General features: G+C 37.9%; 1 protein-coding gene across 1 annotated transcript in view; it reads left to right on the forward strand.

Annotated features, from left to right (window-relative positions):
- The window catches only part of Asxl2 (ASXL transcriptional regulator 2), a 79,130-nt gene that overhangs the window by 19,146 nt on the left and 41,293 nt on the right, over nucleotides 1-18,691 (forward strand). Inside the window, exons 3-4 of the mRNA XM_048436626.3 lie at nucleotides 11,989-12,097; nucleotides 16,993-17,140. Of these exons, the coding sequence (XP_048292583.1) occupies nucleotides 11,989-12,097; nucleotides 16,993-17,140 (257 nt within the window). The remainder of the gene's footprint in view (nucleotides 1-11,988; nucleotides 12,098-16,992; nucleotides 17,141-18,691) is intronic.

The following is an 18,691-nucleotide window of genomic DNA, read 5'->3' on the forward strand; positions in this document are numbered from 1 at the left end:
ACAGCCTGTTCAGATCTGCATGACCCTAGGACACAGGTGGATAACCTCACCGTGTGTTGTCGGAGGCTACTCATTCATTCTGGCTGTCCAGACCTGAAATAATCACACAGAAACAATATTATTTGCTATAGTGTTTGGCCAATCACTCTTAAATTAACCCATTTCTGTTATTTTATATTTTACCACTAGGCTCGTGGTTTACCAAAGTGAAGCACGATTAATAAAATCTCAGGGTCAGAAATTGGATTCAACCTGAAGATCCAAAAAGCAAAACAGTCAGCCACTGGCTCTTACCTAGACCTTAGTCTGAAAATGGCAATCCTGCCTCCTGGACTCTAAGAAGGAGACTGTGTCTCTGAGCTGCGCCCCCCACCCCCCCCATTTTATATTACTCTCTAGGGCTGGGATTAAAGGTTTGTGTCATTGTGACTACTGGGATTAAAGGTGTGTGTTACCATAATCTGGTTTGTAAGACTGACCAGTGGGATTGTTTTACTCTCAGATCTTTAGGCAGTCTTTATTTATTAAAATAGAGTTGAATGCCACTACAACTGACAAAGTTCCGGCTGGTGTCTGGTGTCTTTCTCCTCCCATGGCTACATGGCCTCTCTCTGACTCCACCTTCTTTCCTCCTCTGCTTGGAATTCTTGCCTTGCTCTATTCTGCTAAACCACTGGCCGAGACAATTTTATTCATTAACCAATAAAGGCAACACATATACATAAGGACTTCCCACACCAACCGTGGGCATCCTCATGATCCTTAGTGGCAATAGGAGCCATATGATGTCAATCTAGACTCTGGCTGCTACAGTATCACAGACTCAGGTATGGCCCTTGGGAACAGCCTGGAACTGGATGACATCATGGCCCTGGGTAGCAGCAGCACAGACCACCAGATCTGTATGACCCTCAGACCCCAAGTCCATAGGCTTTGACTGAGATCCCAAGTTTCTTTGTGGGTTGTAGTGGCCCAAAGACTTCAACATAGACTCCAGGGGCATTTGGACCACTGACCCAAACATGGCCCTAGGCAGCAGCCTGATTGACATCCTGATTCCAGGTGAAAGCACTCAAATTAGAATGACTGACAGCAGCATGGTCCCTAGACCCCAGGTTCCATGTGACCTTTAGCAACATGGGCCATGGAATTCAACACAGATCTTAGCTGCAGTAGGACCACAGACTCAGACGTGTGGTCACCATGGCCCCAGGTAGCTGTGAAGGCTACCCAAATTGACATGGCCCCAGTGACAGTGTGGCCCCTAGATACCAACATGGCCCCAGGTGGTGACCGAGACCACTGGAATTAGTATGGCCCTTGATGACAGCATGAACCATAGACATCAACACAAACCCTGGCTTGAGTAGGGCCATGGACCTAGACATGGAACTAACTAGACATGGCCCTAGGCAACAGTCTGGCCTGGATATCACCATGGCCCTGTGTGGCAACAGATCCCCCATAAGCCTACACCTCACTGCCTTCACCGTAGCACCAGGTGGCAAGCAGGCATCCAGCATCAGCCTACTCCTCACCACCTTCATTTATTCCTGTATGCCTTATTTTCACAGCGCATGAATCATTCTTTCTTTCCCATTTTTCCACCACATATTTGCTCATCATTATGGGATTCACCTGCCAGCAGAACTGCACGGGGGTAGAGGAGGTGTTGTGGATATCTTTCTGCCAGCCTAGGACCTTGCAGCCCCCCTAGATTTTTTTTTCTTTAATATTTTACTTCATATTTACTAATTTTTTTTTTTTGTGGCGCTGGGACTTGAATACAAGGCATTACTGAATTCCATATAGGCGACAGATCTGCCCCTAAGTCATGTACTCAGCCCTTGAGATATTTTTAGTTTGTTCTTTTCTAGAGCAAAAATTTCCCTTCTGCGTGTGAGGGGCACAGTAAAGAGATCACTGAAATGACTTCTTCATCAGGGAGAAGGTTTTTATTGTGAGTAAGAGAAAATATACAGAGGCATCTGGAAGAGTCCAGAGCAGTGAGAAAGTAGACTGGCCGCAGCCAGGGCTATTAGCAAGAGAAGTCAGAGAGCATGGACTGGAAAAGCATGCTTATTAGTAGGTGGACAAATAGCTGGGGGAGGAGAGATGGGCCAGGAGGCTAATGTGAACTTTGAAACCTAACAGGTATTTGTGATACCGAGGGAGCCTGGAGGCTAGCCTGGTCTACAGAGTGAGTTCCAGAACAGCCAAGGTTACATAGTGAAACCCTGTCTCTAAACCAAAAAAGAAAAAAATGTCTTTTATTTTTATTTATTTAAAGCCCTTCAAGAAATTTAAATACCGATTTAGAACTGTAAAGCACAGAATATTTTAGAAGTACAGAGGAGAAAAGTTCTTGTAATAATATGTGGCTGCTGATTGTGTTATGTTTAAATTCTGAGTATACATTAGGGTATTAGTCTGAGTATACATTGATTCTAGAGTCACAATTTGTCTTTCTTCTTCCTTATTTGTTAAAGCGGTGCTGACAAATGAGTCCATTGCCTCTCAAATGCTAGCATACTCCTCAGTCTTTTTTTTTTTTTAAAGATTTATTTATTTTGTTTTCATGTGCATTGGTGGTTTTGCTTTCTTGTGTGTCTGTGTGAAAATACCAGATCCTCTAGGATTGAACTTACAGACAATTGTGAGCTGCCATGTGGGTACTGGGAATTGAACCCAGGTATTCTAGAAAAGCAGCCAGCAATCCCAACCACCAAACCATCTCTCCATCTCCTCTCCAGTTTTTTTTACTGTTTTTATTTATTTATTTTTAATGTCTCCTACTGTTCTGTGTATTGGATCTTAGACTCTGTGTGAGCCAGCATGCTCTCCAGCCCTAGTACTTAATTGACTGGGTGTTTTATACTTAACTATTTTATGTCATTTATTAGTTTTTTGACTATAGCTTTTTTTTTTTTAAAAAAAAAGCAATTCAAGAAAGTATAATTTCTAACTAAAATTTTCCATAGGCCTCTTATTTTGCTTTCTTTATAGATGCTTAGGTTTGTTTACATATTTTCTTCATGTTAGAGCCATATTTTTATTTTCGTACAAGAAATCAAATTCGACACTCATTACTTTTGCTTTCTGGTGTCTTAATGGTTTATCTGTTTACATCTCTTTTATTTTTCATTGATCTTTTAAGTTCAGAACTTCCCTCTAGTATAACTAGTATTTCTTTAAGTCTGAAGAACTTCCTTTAACATTTCTTTTTAAGATTAGTATCTAATACCCATTTTGGACATTAGAGGATAAATATTTCATGACCTATAGTATACTCAAGGAAAATAGTCTTTTCATATAAGTTGCAAATGTAGATTTCTAAGTTATATATTATCCTGGTTAGCTTAATGTCATGTTAAAGGAGAGGCCTCAGTTGAGGAATTGCCTGCCTAGATTAGGTTGGTTAGGTCATGTGTGTAAGGGGATTGTTGTGATTATTAATTGATGTAATAGGCTCAGTCCATTATGGGAGGCACTGTTCCACAGACAGGTGGTCCTGGGCAGTATATCAAAAATTGTAGCTGAAGCGGTGGCTCAGCAGCTAAGGGCGCCTAACGCTCTAGTGCCAGGGACCCGGATTCGAGTCCCTTTGGTGCTCCTAGTGATTGATCAGCGATCAATAAATACTGAATCGCTATCGATCAATAAATCGGAAAAAAATTGTAGCTGAATATATTCAAAGAATGAGCCAGTAAGTAAGCCAGCAAACAGCGTTCCTCTTTGAGTTCCTGCACGGGCCTCTCTGGATTGCAGCCTAGGAATATATGCCAATAAACGCTTTTCAAGTTGCTTTTAGTCTCCTTCTTTTCTTCTTCCTCCTTTTCTTCTCCTTTCTCTTCTCCCCCTTCCCACTTCTCCCCTTTCTTTCCCCCATTCTTCTCCTTCTGCTTTTCTTTCTTTCTTTTTTTTTTTTTTTGTATGTGCGTTGGTGTTTTACCTGCGTGTATGTCTGTGTGAGGGTGTTGAATCTACTGGGACTAGACTTACAGTCATGAACTGCCATGTTGGTTCCAAGTTGAACCCTGGTCCTCTGGAAGAGCAGTCAGTGCTCTTAACCACTGAACCATTTCTCTAGGCCCTCCTGTTTTTTAAAATAAAATTTTTATTGATTTCTTTTATTTTTAAATCATAGCAACAGAAATTTAACACACAAATACCTAGGGTACATGGTTTCTGTGTATAGTCCTGGTTGTTCTGGAACTCAGTCTGTAGAGCAGGCTGGCCTCGAACTCACAGAGATCTTTGCTTCTGCCTCCTAAGTGCTGGGATTAAAGGCATGCACCACCACTAGAACAAAATTATTCTATTTTTTATTATGAATTACACAATTTCCTAACTGTCTCACTGTCCACTAACTATTGAATTATTATTGTTGTTTGCTTTGTTCTCTTTCTTTCTTTCAAGATTTATTTATTTATTATGTATATAGTGTTCTCTCTGCATGTATGCCCGCAGGGCAGAAGTGGGCGCCAGATCTCATTGTAGATGATTGTGAGCCACTGTGTGGTTGCTGAGACTTGAACTCAGGTCCTCTGGAAGAACAGCCTATGCTCTTAACCCCTGAGTCATCTCTCTAGCCCTCTCTTTCTTTTTCTGAGATAGGTATTGCTGTCTATCCTGCAACTCACTCTAAACCAGGTTGGTCTCGAACTCAGAGATTTGCATGCCTCTGCCTCCCTAATGCTGGGATTAAACTACTATACCTGGCTCCCTAATAGACTTTTTAGAAAGGAAAAATAGTGCTGTTCCTGAAACGCTGTTGTCAGTGTACTTCTTATCTTCCAAGCATACTTGGAAATGAGCAGGTTCTTCATGAATTTATCTTACCTGCGAATTTGCTGTTTTCAGACCTAGTCCATTTATTGTTAATTCTGATGTACCAGCAATTTTATTTTTTTATTATGTAGATTGTGGCCAACCTACTCGTTTCTAAATAAGTTTAAATATTTTTTTTCCTTTTCACCTTTGGAAGAAGTTTACGAGTATTTATAAATAGTTGGTTTTTCATTCAGAGCAATGTGAAAGAAGGCATAGTACTGTACATAGTAATTGGCAATTTTGAGTGTAAGGAGATAACTTAGCATGTATTCCTTACCAACAAAATTTATTTACTAGTAGTTATAGTATAGTGATATCTCTTAGCTGTACAACTAGAGATAATATCTTTTGCGTTCCTTTTCTATAACTTTGCCCATCACTCACATTATTTTAGTTATAGAATATTATAGTCACAAAAGACAATTGAAAAGGATAATGTATTTTATATCTCATTTTTTATAAATGAAGACTCAAAAAGTTTGAGACTTTAAAGGTTCATATAACTAGCTCTGGTTGTTTTCAGTCTATCATAGTGTCTTTATTCTTCTTTCTGGTTAATATATTCTATTATTTATGGTAAGCCTTCACTGTATGTTACATATAATAGCATTAGATTGGTAGTTGCTGATTATTATTACCCTTTGATTTCTGTTGTTTACAGTGGTCTAAATTCTAGCCTCTTAAGTTTATTTTTTAGTTTATACCAAATTTGTAGGCACTTTTAGGGTTGGTATAAAAAGTTCAAAACTATCCTTAAGTTAAAATGAATTAAGTATTATATCTTTGTGGGTATCTTCCTATTAAAAGTTAGTACTAATTTATGAATTAGTGCTAATTAATGAATCAAATAATCTCATGCCATTCGTTAAATATTTTTGCTCAATCCAGACCACCTGATTTCCCCCACCTCTTATGCAAAAATATATAACAAAGGGAATAAAGAGTTCATAAGTCATAACTTTATGGCAATAATCATCTCAGGAAAGGATCTTTTCTGGATATTTATCAAGCTAAATTGCCCCAGTTTAAGAATGAAGAACTTTGGGCTGGAGAGATGGTTCAGTGGTTAAGAGCGCTGACTGCTCTTCCACTGGACCCAGGTTTTATTCCCAGCACCCACATGGCAGCTCACAACTGTCTGTAGGTAGTTCCAGGGGTCCTGACACCCGTGGCAAAATACCAATGCAAATAAAAAACAAAGAATGAAGAACATTTTTTTGCCTGTAAGGTGGATGACTCAAAGGTTTTACCTATAACATTTGCTATACACATCTCAGTTTGACTTCTGGGTCCCATGGTAGGAGTGCAATGGGAGAACCAACTCCCAAAAGTGCACAGGCACATTTTGTATTAAGTTGCTAACATGTTTTTCTAAGATTACCTTGTGTCTGTGCCTCTAGACCCAGCAGCAGAAACAATATAGTCTTATCTGCTTTTTAAATTTCCATTAAATTCTTTATAGATCAAAGAGACAAAAATAACCCCCAAGGCCCATAGTTGATGGCTTTATGATGACTCCTTGCAATCAAAATGAATGGTGAAGAAAAGAGTACTGTTACAGAATTCACACTGAACTCCAAGCTGCCCTGACAATCACAGTTTCATGGAATTAAAGCATTTCACTTGTTTTCTAAAGTAATTTGTGTACCTGAATTTGAGTGTGCAATTTTAGACATTGATCCTTACCAAAACCAATTTATGCATTTTTAAAAATTTAATGTTTTATGTAGCAAAATAGGGATTGTTACTAATTTTAGGGTTGTTAGTATTGCTGTGGAAGATCAAGGTATAACTTAATTGGGGGAGCTTATTGTTACTTGTGAAGAAAATTAAAACCTTTTTTTTTCCCTCCTCTTGTTTTCTTGGGGTGCATTCCAACTGCAGAAGGTAAGAAGTATTACTTTATTCTAAATGAGTACAAGATTTATTGAATGTGCTTTTGTCTGCATGAATTTTACTTTATAAAACTAACTGGCCTAGAAATGAAGTAATAGTTATATTATATAAATGTTAGTTACTAAACGAGCTTTTTGGTTTGTTAATTTTTATAATTTGTTACTATTAACATGGCCATAATTTTAGAAATTGCTGGCATTAAGGTTTATCAAAATTGTCATTTGTCTTACAGCAGTGAAGTACTCTAGGATGTTAAAAAATATAAGAGAGCTATGTGTGCTTTCTGTTGCTTATGAGATTGGAAATGCTTGCTTGACTGATAGAAGATATTGGTAAATTGTCTACCCAAATGATATTACTTTAAACCAGGCAGAACAGATTTTAATTCATAATCTGAATCCTTTACGAATTGAGTTTTTCCTGTGTTTGCCCGTTACTTTAGACAATCCTTGGTTATATCAATTCCCTTTTTTATAGTGTAGTTGTATTTTTCTTTTAAATTTCAGTTATGACTTTGATGTAAGTCTTGAAGAAACATCTGTGTTTTCATGTCATAGACATGCCATTTTGCTTACAGTTTGAGATTAACCTCTCTCAACTTCAATTAGTACTCTGATAAGTTCATTTGTAATAACTCATTTTTAGGTAACAGGTTTTGAATAAAGCTTTATTAATATTTAAATTTTAAGTTATTTGTGTGTATGATGTGTGAATATTGTTACATATGTATCGTGGTGCTTTTGTGGCAGGTTCTTTGATTTTGGTCTGTTAGACACTTTATAGGTGCTCGTGGTGGTCTTGTCTTTGAGGGCTGGGCTGTTTCATGTCTTCTGGTCTGTTTTGTTTTGTTTAAAGCAGGGTCTTACTAAGCTCTGTCTCAAAATTAGATGTGTGCCACCATGCCCAACTTTCTCTGATCTTAACCCCACGTGCCTGATACTCACTTCTATTAGTATTTGTTTTTGAGGCTTGAAGTCAAAGCCATTTAGTATAATCAAAGATTTACTGTAACTCTAAGTTACTTCTCTGAGAAAGAATCTGATAGAAAATGTCAGGAATTGACTAAATGATTATGTCAGACAACTACTTAAAAACTCAGAGTTTCAACATTCACATCCTACATAGCTCTGTCACAAAAACAGAAAGCAAAGCCTGTCTGGAGACAAGAGTTCAGCAATCAAGAGCACTTGTTACTTTTGCAGAGGGCCCAGTTCCAGTTCAGTTTCTGTTAGTTTTTATAAAGAAGCAGAAAGCAGCTGGGTGGTGGTGACACACAACTTTAATCCCAGCACTCAGGAGGCAGAGGCTGGCGGATCTCTGTGAGTTTGAGACCAGCCTGGTCTGCAAGAGCTAGTTCCAGGACAGGCTCCAAAACTTCAGAGAAATACTGTGTCAAAAAACAAAACAAACAAACAAAAAAACCAAAAAGGAGAAAGCAATTATAACAGCACTAACAATTAAGATACAGTATTACATTGCCAAATGAACACTAACTACCCAATAAGGAGAATGATATAAAATATAATGGGATTACTGAGTTTTTATTATCTCCAGTTAAGTTCTTATATAATTATACCCATAATCTATTTTCTTCACAAACATGGGTTTTAGTGTCTGGGTTCACGTTAGCACTCCTTTTACCTGGAATCATAAGATCTCATGTGTAACCTTTCGTACTTAGTTTGAAGACAAACACTATTTGGGGTTTGGTCCAGATGTTAGAACTTTAATCATCCCAGCTGGGATGTGCTTTTGTCCCAGCACTTGGGAGGCTGAGGCAGGCAGACCTCTGTAAGTTCAAGGCCAACCAGGACAAGTCAGGGCAGTTACAGAGAAACCCTGTCTGAAGGAAAACAAGCAAAACAATCCTTTAGGCAACCTAATCATCTGTAATAAAATAGTAAATAGGTAGTTAGGACCCTTATTAGAGTAATGAAGAAGGATTTTTAAAGTTACTTTTATTTTATGACCTGTTTATCATGAGATTTAAAAGTTAGTGTCATAATGACCAGTATTTGAAATGACCTTGGTTAAGATGGGAGTTAGGTATTTCATATGCATTATGTTTAAACTCTTAGACATCTTTGTCTCATAGACATTGAAACAGGAAAAAAAATTGCATAGGTGATTGAACATAAACTCATATTTTTGCCTCACTTTTGTGTTAAAGGTAGGTAGATGATTGGGCAAGGATCTTACTTTGCCTCCTTGGTTTTGGGGATTGAACCCAGGGGCCTCACAAGGCATGGTAGGCAAGTACTCTGCCAACCGTTGGACAAAAAGTTGTGTTTTGTTGTGTGTATTTTTAACAGTTTCAGCTGGGCTTCCTGACACATTCCTTTAATCCTAGCCCCTTTGTGTTGCAGCCTTCTCTCTGGGTTTTGATATGCCACATTATGGCAATTCAAAAAAAAAAGGGATGAATGAACACAAGCCCATTAGAGATATCCAAGATATTTTGTGACTTACTTTTTTTTTTTTAATTAGTTTTGGTGTTAGTATATGTACATGTTCATGTGAATGCAAGTGCATTTGTGGTGGTCAGAGGTGGATGTAGAAGGAGCAGTGGGCTGTGTTCCCACCTGGATCCTGGCTAGCTTCCCCCGAAATAATTACACAGAAAACTGTATTCTTTTAAACACTGCCTGGCCCATTACTTCCAGTCTCTTATTGGCTAACTTTCTCATCTTAATTAACCCATTTCTAATAACCTGTATATCACCACGAGGTCTTGGCTTATCAGCAAGATTCTAACCCACGTCCATCTTGGAGAGGAGAGCCATGGCGTCTCTGCCTGCCTCTGCTTCTTTCTCCCAGGATTCTGTTCTGTCTACTCCGCCTATCTAAGCTGCTGTCCTATCAAAAGCCAAGGCAGTTTCTTTATTAACCAATGAAAGTAACAAATAGATGACCCTCCTACATCAGGTGGACATCAAGTATTTTCTACTGCCCTTCCCTCCACTCCACTTCCCATTATCTCCATTTGGCTAGACTGACTGGCCAGTGAGCTCCAGGGTTCTGCCCTTTTCTTTTTTAATGATTTATTTATTTTTTATGTGCATTGGTATTTTGCATGCAGGTGTGTTTGTGTGATAGTTTGGGATCCCCTGGATGTGGAGTTACAGACAGTTGTGAGCTGTACACATGGATGCTGGGAATTGAACCTGGGTCCTCTGGAAGAATAGCCAGTGCTCTTTGCTGAGCCATCTCTCCAGCCCCCTATCTGCCTTTTCTTTCCTTCTTCCTTCATTTTGGTTTTTCGAGACAGGGTTTCTCTATGTAGCTCTGGCTATCCTGGAACTCACTCTGTAGACTAGGCTGGCCTCGAATCCAGAGGTCTACTTGCCTGTGCCTTTCTTAATGTCAATTCCTCCACTTCTGTAGGTTATGGTCTCTGTAGTAGTAGATTTGGTTTAATCAGCAGAGAGCTGATAGAAATGAGTTGAGAATGTTCAGTTAAGTTGTTTTGCCCCTCAAGAATTGTAATAAACAAAACCCCAAACAAAATACTTAAGACTTCAGACCATTTCCTGACTCTGTATACTTCTTTTCATATGAACTTTCAACGTGTTTTCTTGTTACTTCTGTTTTTCTAGGTACATGAACACGTTGCTTTAAGTGTTGCCAGCACCAAATGCCAGCTATAGTGTCTCATACCTGTAATTCTAGTGTTTGAGAGATTGAGCTAGCAATATTGCCTTTAGTTTGCCAGCTTGCACTACATCTAGAGTTCCACGCCATTTTAGACCTGTGCTATAGAATGAGGATTCTGTCCAAAAACAAAAACAAAATCCTACAAACCATATGAAAAAGTATTAGTGTACTTTCTTTTATACTGTAGCCTTGACCTTAGACTGATAACTGAATTTTAGTCATATTTTTATCATTTTATTTTCTATATTTTAATATTGTTCTTAATTTAAAGCATTTATTTGTCTGTCTGTTTGTTTTGTTTTTCAATACAGGTTTTCTCTGTGTCCCTTTATAGACCAGGCTGGCCTTGAAGTCAGGGTCCCAAATTCTGGGATTAAAGGCAGACAGGCACTACGTCTGCCCATCTTGTTTCTCAACATTAGACTTTAGAACATTAGCCCTATTTTCTTCCCTCCCTCCCTCCTTTCTTCCTTCTAGCCCCATTTTCTTTTCCCTTTCTCCCCTTCCCTTCTTTTCTCCCTTTATTTTTTTTTTTAAAATTATTTACCTTTATTTTATGTACATTGGTGTTTTACTTTCATGTGTGTCTGTGTGAGCATGTTGGATCCACTGGAACTGTAGTTACACACAGTTGTGAGCTGCCGTGTGGGTGCTGGGAATTGAACCCAGGTCCTCTGGAAGAGCAGCCCATGCTCTTAACTGCTAAGTTATCTCTTCAGTATTAGTCCCATTTCCTTAATGCAATGACAAACCAAGATAAGGGTGCCTGTTAGGGAATTTTATTGCCAGGTTTTTTTTGTTTGTTTGTTTTTTTGGGTTTTTTTTTTGGTTTGTTTGTTTCTTGGGACTACAGTAAGCTTTGATGACACTTGGAAATTAATTAAATGAAATCCCCCCCTCCCCATAGGAGTTTGTTTTATAGTAAGAGAGTGGCATTGAACTTGTGATCCTTTTTTCTTGGTCTCCTAAATTCTGGAGTTATAGTTGTGTGCCATCATGCTAGAAAATACATTCTTGCATCTACATAATAAGTTATGTACTTAATATAATGAGATATTACCATATAATATAATAATATAATATTACCATAATAATTGAGATAATGGTAAACCTAAGCCAAGCAAAATAAGTCTATTGAGTACGTTTTAAAATGATCTCCTGTGAAGTTTAAGAAACCATGTCAGTTTTACAAATCACCTTTATTTTAGTGCAGCGGCATATAAGAGGACGAATATTTATTTGAATCTGTGTGTGTGCGCGCGCACTTGTGCAAGCACATAATGCATGCGTGTATATTCCACTTTCATGTATACTTCTAAAGTTTTGTGTTTAAATAGGTTTGCAAAATGAATTTGATACTGCTCTATATGGATTTTGTTTTCTTACTTTTACTTAAGTGTTAGATATAGGACTTTTTCCCCCTTTAGATACTCAAGACTGGCTTTTCCATTCATTCCCCCCCCGTAATCTTTATTGATATTTTTATTTTATATAAAAATATATTTAAAGAAAGGAATATTGGTCGATTTAAAAATTAAGTCAGAATTACAAAGACTCTTCAGAGATAAACTAATCATTGTCCTCTTCACCTTCTTTGCTTTGTAGCGGGACTTCCCCTCTTGCATGCTTAAATGCAATGCTGCACACAAACTCCCGAGGTGAAGAAGGAATCTTCTATAAAGTCCCAGGTAGAATGGGAGTGTATACTTTGAAGGTAAGTTACTCGGGAGACAAGAAATAGTAAGTGACAATATGTAATAATTGAGTCACAGAGACAGAATTCTGTTCTTGAGGAACTTATTTCCAGGAAGACATAATATTTCAACCCTAAAAATAAGTAAGTAAATAAATTTGGGGGAGGGAGGAGATGTTCTGGGAATTGAACTCAAGGTCTCATGAACATCAAGAAGGCACCCTTTGTATATATTTTGATTTAAAATAATTCTTTTAAGATACATTTTATGTGTATTGGCTTCTTGCCTGTATGTATGTCTGTGTACCACATACATGCAGTACTTATGGATGCCAGAAGGCAGTGTTAGATTCTCTGAAACTAGAGGTACAGATGGTTGTTAGATACTTTGTGGATACTAGGTATTGATCCTGGGTCCTGGAAGAGCAGCAGTCAGTGCTCTTAACTGCTGAGCCCTTTGTTTAGTCCCTTTTTCTTGTTTTAAACAACTTCAAAAATATTTAAATTACAAGTTGATAATTATTTTGAAACATACTATATAGATTCTTTACTCATATACTTCCTCATCAAAACTTATGGTTATAGTTATTCCTTTTTCATAATGGAGAAAACTAAAGTTCAAGAGACATATTGTATTAGAACAAGAATAGAAACTTTGATCAGACTTAATGCTTACATTTCTTCTTTCATAGCTAGCTGACTAGTATCTAATTTTGTACACTGAAATGGTGACCTCTTCTTAAAATATATCCTTTCACTTATGAGTAGGAAAACCAGCCTAAATGAGCTTTAGTAAGTAGGCTGTAGAATTTATTAACTCATGCAGCTAAACATTCATGGGAAATCCAGGCTGGATCTAGCTGATCAAAAGATGTCATCTGGTCTTGGTCTCTGTTCTTTCTTTTAGCTTTATTCTCATTCAGCCTCTCCTCATCGTATATGAATTCATTCTGCGTCTCCATTCTACAAACTGTAAGTCTAGAGAGACAAGAGTGCAGTGACTAAAGCAAGAGGCACCTTACTCAAATTTGACTCACTTGGTGTAGCCCAACCCATGTGACACCATACATGAATTATGGCTGTTGACAAATGTATAGAATCATTATGACCCTTGATGTAAGGTTGTGGTTAAGCTTGTGACAGCCTGATGATTATGGAGAGGGCATGTTTCTCAAAGGAAGTTTATCAGCAAACAAGAATGAATGTTTGACAGGCTATTATACCCAAAGTGACACATCCATAGGAAGTTACTTCTGTCCCACTACCTCTTATTTCTGAGGTCATCACAATGCTCAGAGGTAGTATGGAATTCACTGACATTAAGAACATCTCACCTAGGGTGTTGAGGTGGTTTCACGTGTAAAGGCACTGACAAACTGCTTTTGATCCTCTGAGCACTTATAAATGTGTTTCTCTCAAACACAAGTTGTCCTCTAGCTTTCATTGTGTGCGCTACGGCACACAGGTGCTCATAGTTACACACTAAATAAGGTAAAACAAAACACAGCAAATAAATGTCACCAGATGTGGTGACCTCGGATGCTTTTAATCCCAGTACTCAGAAGGCAGATATAGGTTATCTCTGAGTTCTAGTCAGGTAAGCCTGTGAATGCATAGTGAGATCCTGCCTCAAAGCTAAAGAACATACATCTAGCAGCTGGATGTGGTGTTATATAGTTATTAGTCATAGTTTTCAGGAGGCCAAGGCAAAAGTAATGTTCCATTGTAGATCACCCTAGCTATATAGTGAGCTCAAGGCCAATCTGTGCAATATAGCACAACCCATTCTGTTTTTTAATCTTAACTTCCTCTGTCTGTCTCTAGTGTTTAGCTTATGGGTGTTATGACTTTAATTACAAATGAAGATTTCCCTTTTTTGATATTTCCATGATTTTAATAGCATTTCTTAAATGCATGCTGTATTACAGAGATAGGGGAAGACAACCTGAAAATATATTTTCTATTATTACATACCACTTTGTACAGTTCTTCTGATAACAGTGTTTGGATGTTTCTTTTACTTATCAAGCAGTTCTCCAACTGAAATCAGCCAGGTGCCTTTTAATTTAACTCAGTTTTCATACTGTCTGACTGTTGTATCAGGCAAAGGGCTCAGTACCAAAGGTTGCCCTTCACTTCAGCTATCAGTTATAAGTCTTTGGTTGTGACCTAAGCTCTGAATGATAGCTGTAATTGATATTCCTGTTTCCTTTTTCTTGGATTTGATTAACTTTCTAGGACTGCTTATAAAATATGCCAGAGTGGGAATTTTTTAAAAGTTTTCCATTTATTGTAATGTAGATAAAAGGCATTCATAAAGTGAGGTGTAGTCATTGAGTATGGAATCTGTCTTGGCATACTGGCAGCCTCCAAGTACAAAGTTGATTTTAGCCATGTACAAGCTCATCCAAAGCCCTGGTCTTCAGAGTTTTAATGGAAGATATATGATATGAGCATGCATGATTCTGTCATTGGTCATCAACTCAACCTTCATCCTTGAGAAGCTGGACTAAAAGTCCCAATTTTCTAATCACATTATTGTCTCTCTGAGTAGTCAGCCCCCACTCTGAGGCAGGCTAATCAGTAGCTGACAAAGACTCATCACTTAAGAGATGCTAACTCACTTAAGTACCATGTTTCCAGAACTCGAGTCAAACAGAACAGTCAGGTTTCCTAATCCTGCTATTGATAAGGAAGTACAAAGGTTTTGACACTCTATCAAGAGCTCAGAGTTAATTGTAGACAGCAGTTATGAGTACTTGCTGGCTGGGTAGTGATCGTGCATACCTTTAACCCTAGCACTTGGAAGGCAGAGACAGGCAAATCTCTGAGTTTGAGGCCAGCCTGGTCTACAGAGCAAGTTTCAGGACAAGCTCCAAAGCTACAGAGAAACCCTGTCTCAAAAAACAAAACAACAACAAAAGGTTCTTGCTGATCATTACAGAAGAACAGGATTCAGTTTCCAGCCTGATTCCCTCTTCTGGCCTCCACAGGCACTGCACACACACGGTGTACATATGCATGCATGCAAAACTCTCACACACATAAAATAAATAAAATCGTTAAAGAAAAAATTAAGAATTCAAATAATGTATGTCTTAATATATTTTGACAAGTCTATGCCAGAGACTAAGATGGATAATCTATAGTTATCCATAGTGAAGGCCATATATATATGAGGAGTGAAGGCCTTCAAGGATAAATAGCTCAATGAAGGGACAGAAAAAACTCTGAATGCATTCAAAAGTAGAGAAAATTGGTGTGATAGTCACTGGAGTCAAGATAATTGATAAGCATTAGTTAATAAAGTTTCACCCTGACTGAACTCTGTGTTTGGGTGCTGTGTTGAGTAAGTAGATGGCAGAGGTCTTCAGGGAGAACCAGCAAATCTGTGTTTTAAGATTTTTATGAAAAGGAGATTACAGTTTGGAATAGGAACTCAGCGTAGTAAAATAGGTAGACCCAAGAGAGATTTGAGGCATAGAACACTTTACATTTGGTATGGGTAAAGCAGTGGGAAAAGATTGTGAGATTTGGGGCATGAGCCGTTGATCCCATAGGGATCACAAGATTTTTACAAAAAGAAGATAATTATATTTGTATTTCAGATACTTGTTGAATCTACAGGTCAAGATGTCTGGCTGGCAACTAACTCTATAAAAGCTGTCCTGCATTTTGAAAGAAGGAATATAAAAATATGGGGTCTGTATTTTAAGAAAGTGTATAACATAAGAGATGGATTAGAGAGAAATTTAAGTGGAAATCAATTGTTCTTACTCAGTCTGACTTAATGGTCTTAGGTATATGTCATGTGGTGCCAGTTAGATGTAGGGCAATTTTTTGTGTCTGTCAGTTCATTTTTTAATTGAGTATGAAAATAATTATGTGGGACAACGAAAGTATTGATGGAAAGAAAATCCATAAGAGAAATAACATTCACTAATTCATTTATTTGTGTATGCTTTTTGTACTATGTAAATGCATAGTAAATAACATTGAGTTCTCATAAAGCACTATTGTAAACATTTAATATTAATTAGTTCGTTTAATTTTTATGTGACTATTTACGGTAGGTACTATTATTCCACTTTAGAAACTGGAATTAAGCTATGTGAGATTACTTTAGACTAAGGCTGTGTAATTGGGAGAAGACAAAGCCAGAAAGCCCTACTTCCCTAGTTCCTCATATTCTACTACCCTATTTTTCTTATATGTAGTTATCATAGTTATCCTTTCTAGTTAACATTCTCATTATTCAAAACTGAAATGAAAGAAAGTGATATGATTCTTTAAAAGCCAAAAACCAAAAACCAAAACAAAACATGCCGGGCGGTGGTGGTATACACCTCTAATCCCAGCACTTGGGAGGCAGAGGCAGGCGGATCCCTGTGAGTTTGAGGCCAGCCTGGACTAATACACAGAGAAACCCTGTGTCAAAAAAAACAAAAATGCAAACAAAAACTCCTTTTCTTGCTGTTAACTCTTTAATCAATATTGAGGACCTAGTTAGGTGAAAATAATGTGATAATCTTGTTCTCCTGACTTTAATTCTGTAATTGAATTCAGAATACACGGGGTACCTACACACACAAACCCAAATATATCTAACAAAATTCTTACTAGCTTTTTAAACCTGAACATTACATCTTTTACTTGGATTTATATCTACCAGTTTTGGTGTAATTAAAACATATGTTGTACCTGCATACAAGTGTTGTGTATGATTTTTATCTTTTGAATGTAGATGGAAAATTGATTTGTTTGACCCAAAAAATCAGGATATTATCAAATATTTGTGGTTTTACTATTTTATAATAAGAATTTATCAATTAATTAAGTTAATGCTTTATATATTAGAAATTTAGTTTCTATTTGCTAAAATGGTAACAATCCTAACAGGATGCCTACATTTTCAGAAAGATGTGCCAGATGGAGTGAAAGAACTGTCAGAAGGTTCAGAAGAAAGCAGTGATGGTCAGTCAGATTCTCAGAGCTCTGAGAACAGCAGCAGCAGTGATGGTGGCAGCAACAAAGAGGGGAGAAAGAGCAGGTGGAAGAGGAAAGGTAATCTCTGACTGCTGCAGGGCAGTGCTTTATTGCTATTCTCAGACCATCAGCTGCTTCTTTCCCTTTTAACCTAGTGCTCTGCAGTAGTTTCCTGCAGGGGTGGATGTGTTTGTTTTTAATCTGTCGGACACAGCGCAGTAGCCACCCACCATGGACCACTTGGACTCTGTGACCGAGGAATTTTCAGAAATATACTTTCCTACCTGGGTATGGTGGTGCAGACTTTTAATCCCAGCACAGGGGAGGCAGAGGCAAGTGCATCTCCGTGAGTTTGAGGCCAGTCTGGTCTACAAAGTGAATTCCAGGATATCTAGGACTGTTACAGAGAGAAGCCCTGTATTGAAAACCAAAATAAAAAATAAAAATTTCTATTGATATAAAAATATCTCTAAATAGATGTCTCTCTATATACTTGTCTTTTAGGGGCTCGTAGATTGTTCTGTGACTAATATATGCTGTATAAGCATAGAGATCTGAGTTTGGATCTCTAGTACCTACAAATTTATAACACCAGTAAAGGGGCCATACAGCCTAGCCAGCACTGCGAGCTTCAAGTTCATTGAGGTACCTGGTCTCAGTGAGAGAGAGAGAGAGAGAGAGAGAGAGAGAGAGAGAGAGAGAGAGAGAGAGAGAGAGAGAGAGAGAGAGAGAGAGAGAGAAAGAAAGAATATGAGGATATCACTGGATTTTGGATTAGTAAAAGCAAAACCAAAAACCACGAAGTAGAAAGAGGGGTATATTGGGAGCTGTAATAAGGAAATATAATAAGCAATAAGCATAAGAACCATAGTGTAAATCCTCAGAATGTAGAGGTTGGTCAGGCATAAAATGTCCTTTTGATGAACACTTTTAGGTTCCAATTGATTGTAAAGTATGGTGTTTCCATGTTTCCTACTCTGACCTATGTACATACAGACTTGCTCACATCAGGGTTTGTTTTGTGCTTTCTTGAATATATACTTTTTGTTCTTTTATTTTTGGGACAGGGTTTCACCAGGTAGCACTGGTTTACAGTTGGATATCTAGGCTGGGCTGGTATTCTGGTGACTAATCATCCTCCCTCTGCCAATTGAGTGCTCAAATTACAGGCTGGACACTGTTTTTGCAGTTAAGTCTGTCTCATGTTTTTTCTTTTTTATCAGTTCTACACTTGTTAGATATACTTGGTAACTTGCACTAGCACATTTTTATCACCCAGGTTCTGTTTACTTTGGGATTCTGTCTTGGTAGTGTACTTTCTAAGACTTGGGACAGATACAAAGACATTTATGCACATGTATTCCGTACAGAGTATTTTCACTGCCCTAAGTTGTGTGATGTTTTCTTCTTTTTGCTTTTTCGGGACCTACCATCCAGCTCCCAAATAAATCAAACACGAAAGCTTATTGTTAATTAGAAATGCCCGGCCTTAGCTTGGCTCATTTCTTGCACACTTTTTTCTTAAATTATCCTGACTACTTTTTGTCTATGTGCTCTCGCTCTCTCGCTCTCTCGCTCTCGCTCTCGCTCTTTCTCTTTCTCTCTTACTTCTGTATATCTTACTTTCAC

This window comes from Myodes glareolus, chromosome 6 (genome assembly GCF_982192425.1).
Source record: "Myodes glareolus chromosome 6, mMyoGla1.1, whole genome shotgun sequence".
In the NCBI taxonomy this organism is placed as follows: domain Eukaryota; kingdom Metazoa; phylum Chordata; class Mammalia; order Rodentia; family Cricetidae; genus Myodes; species Myodes glareolus.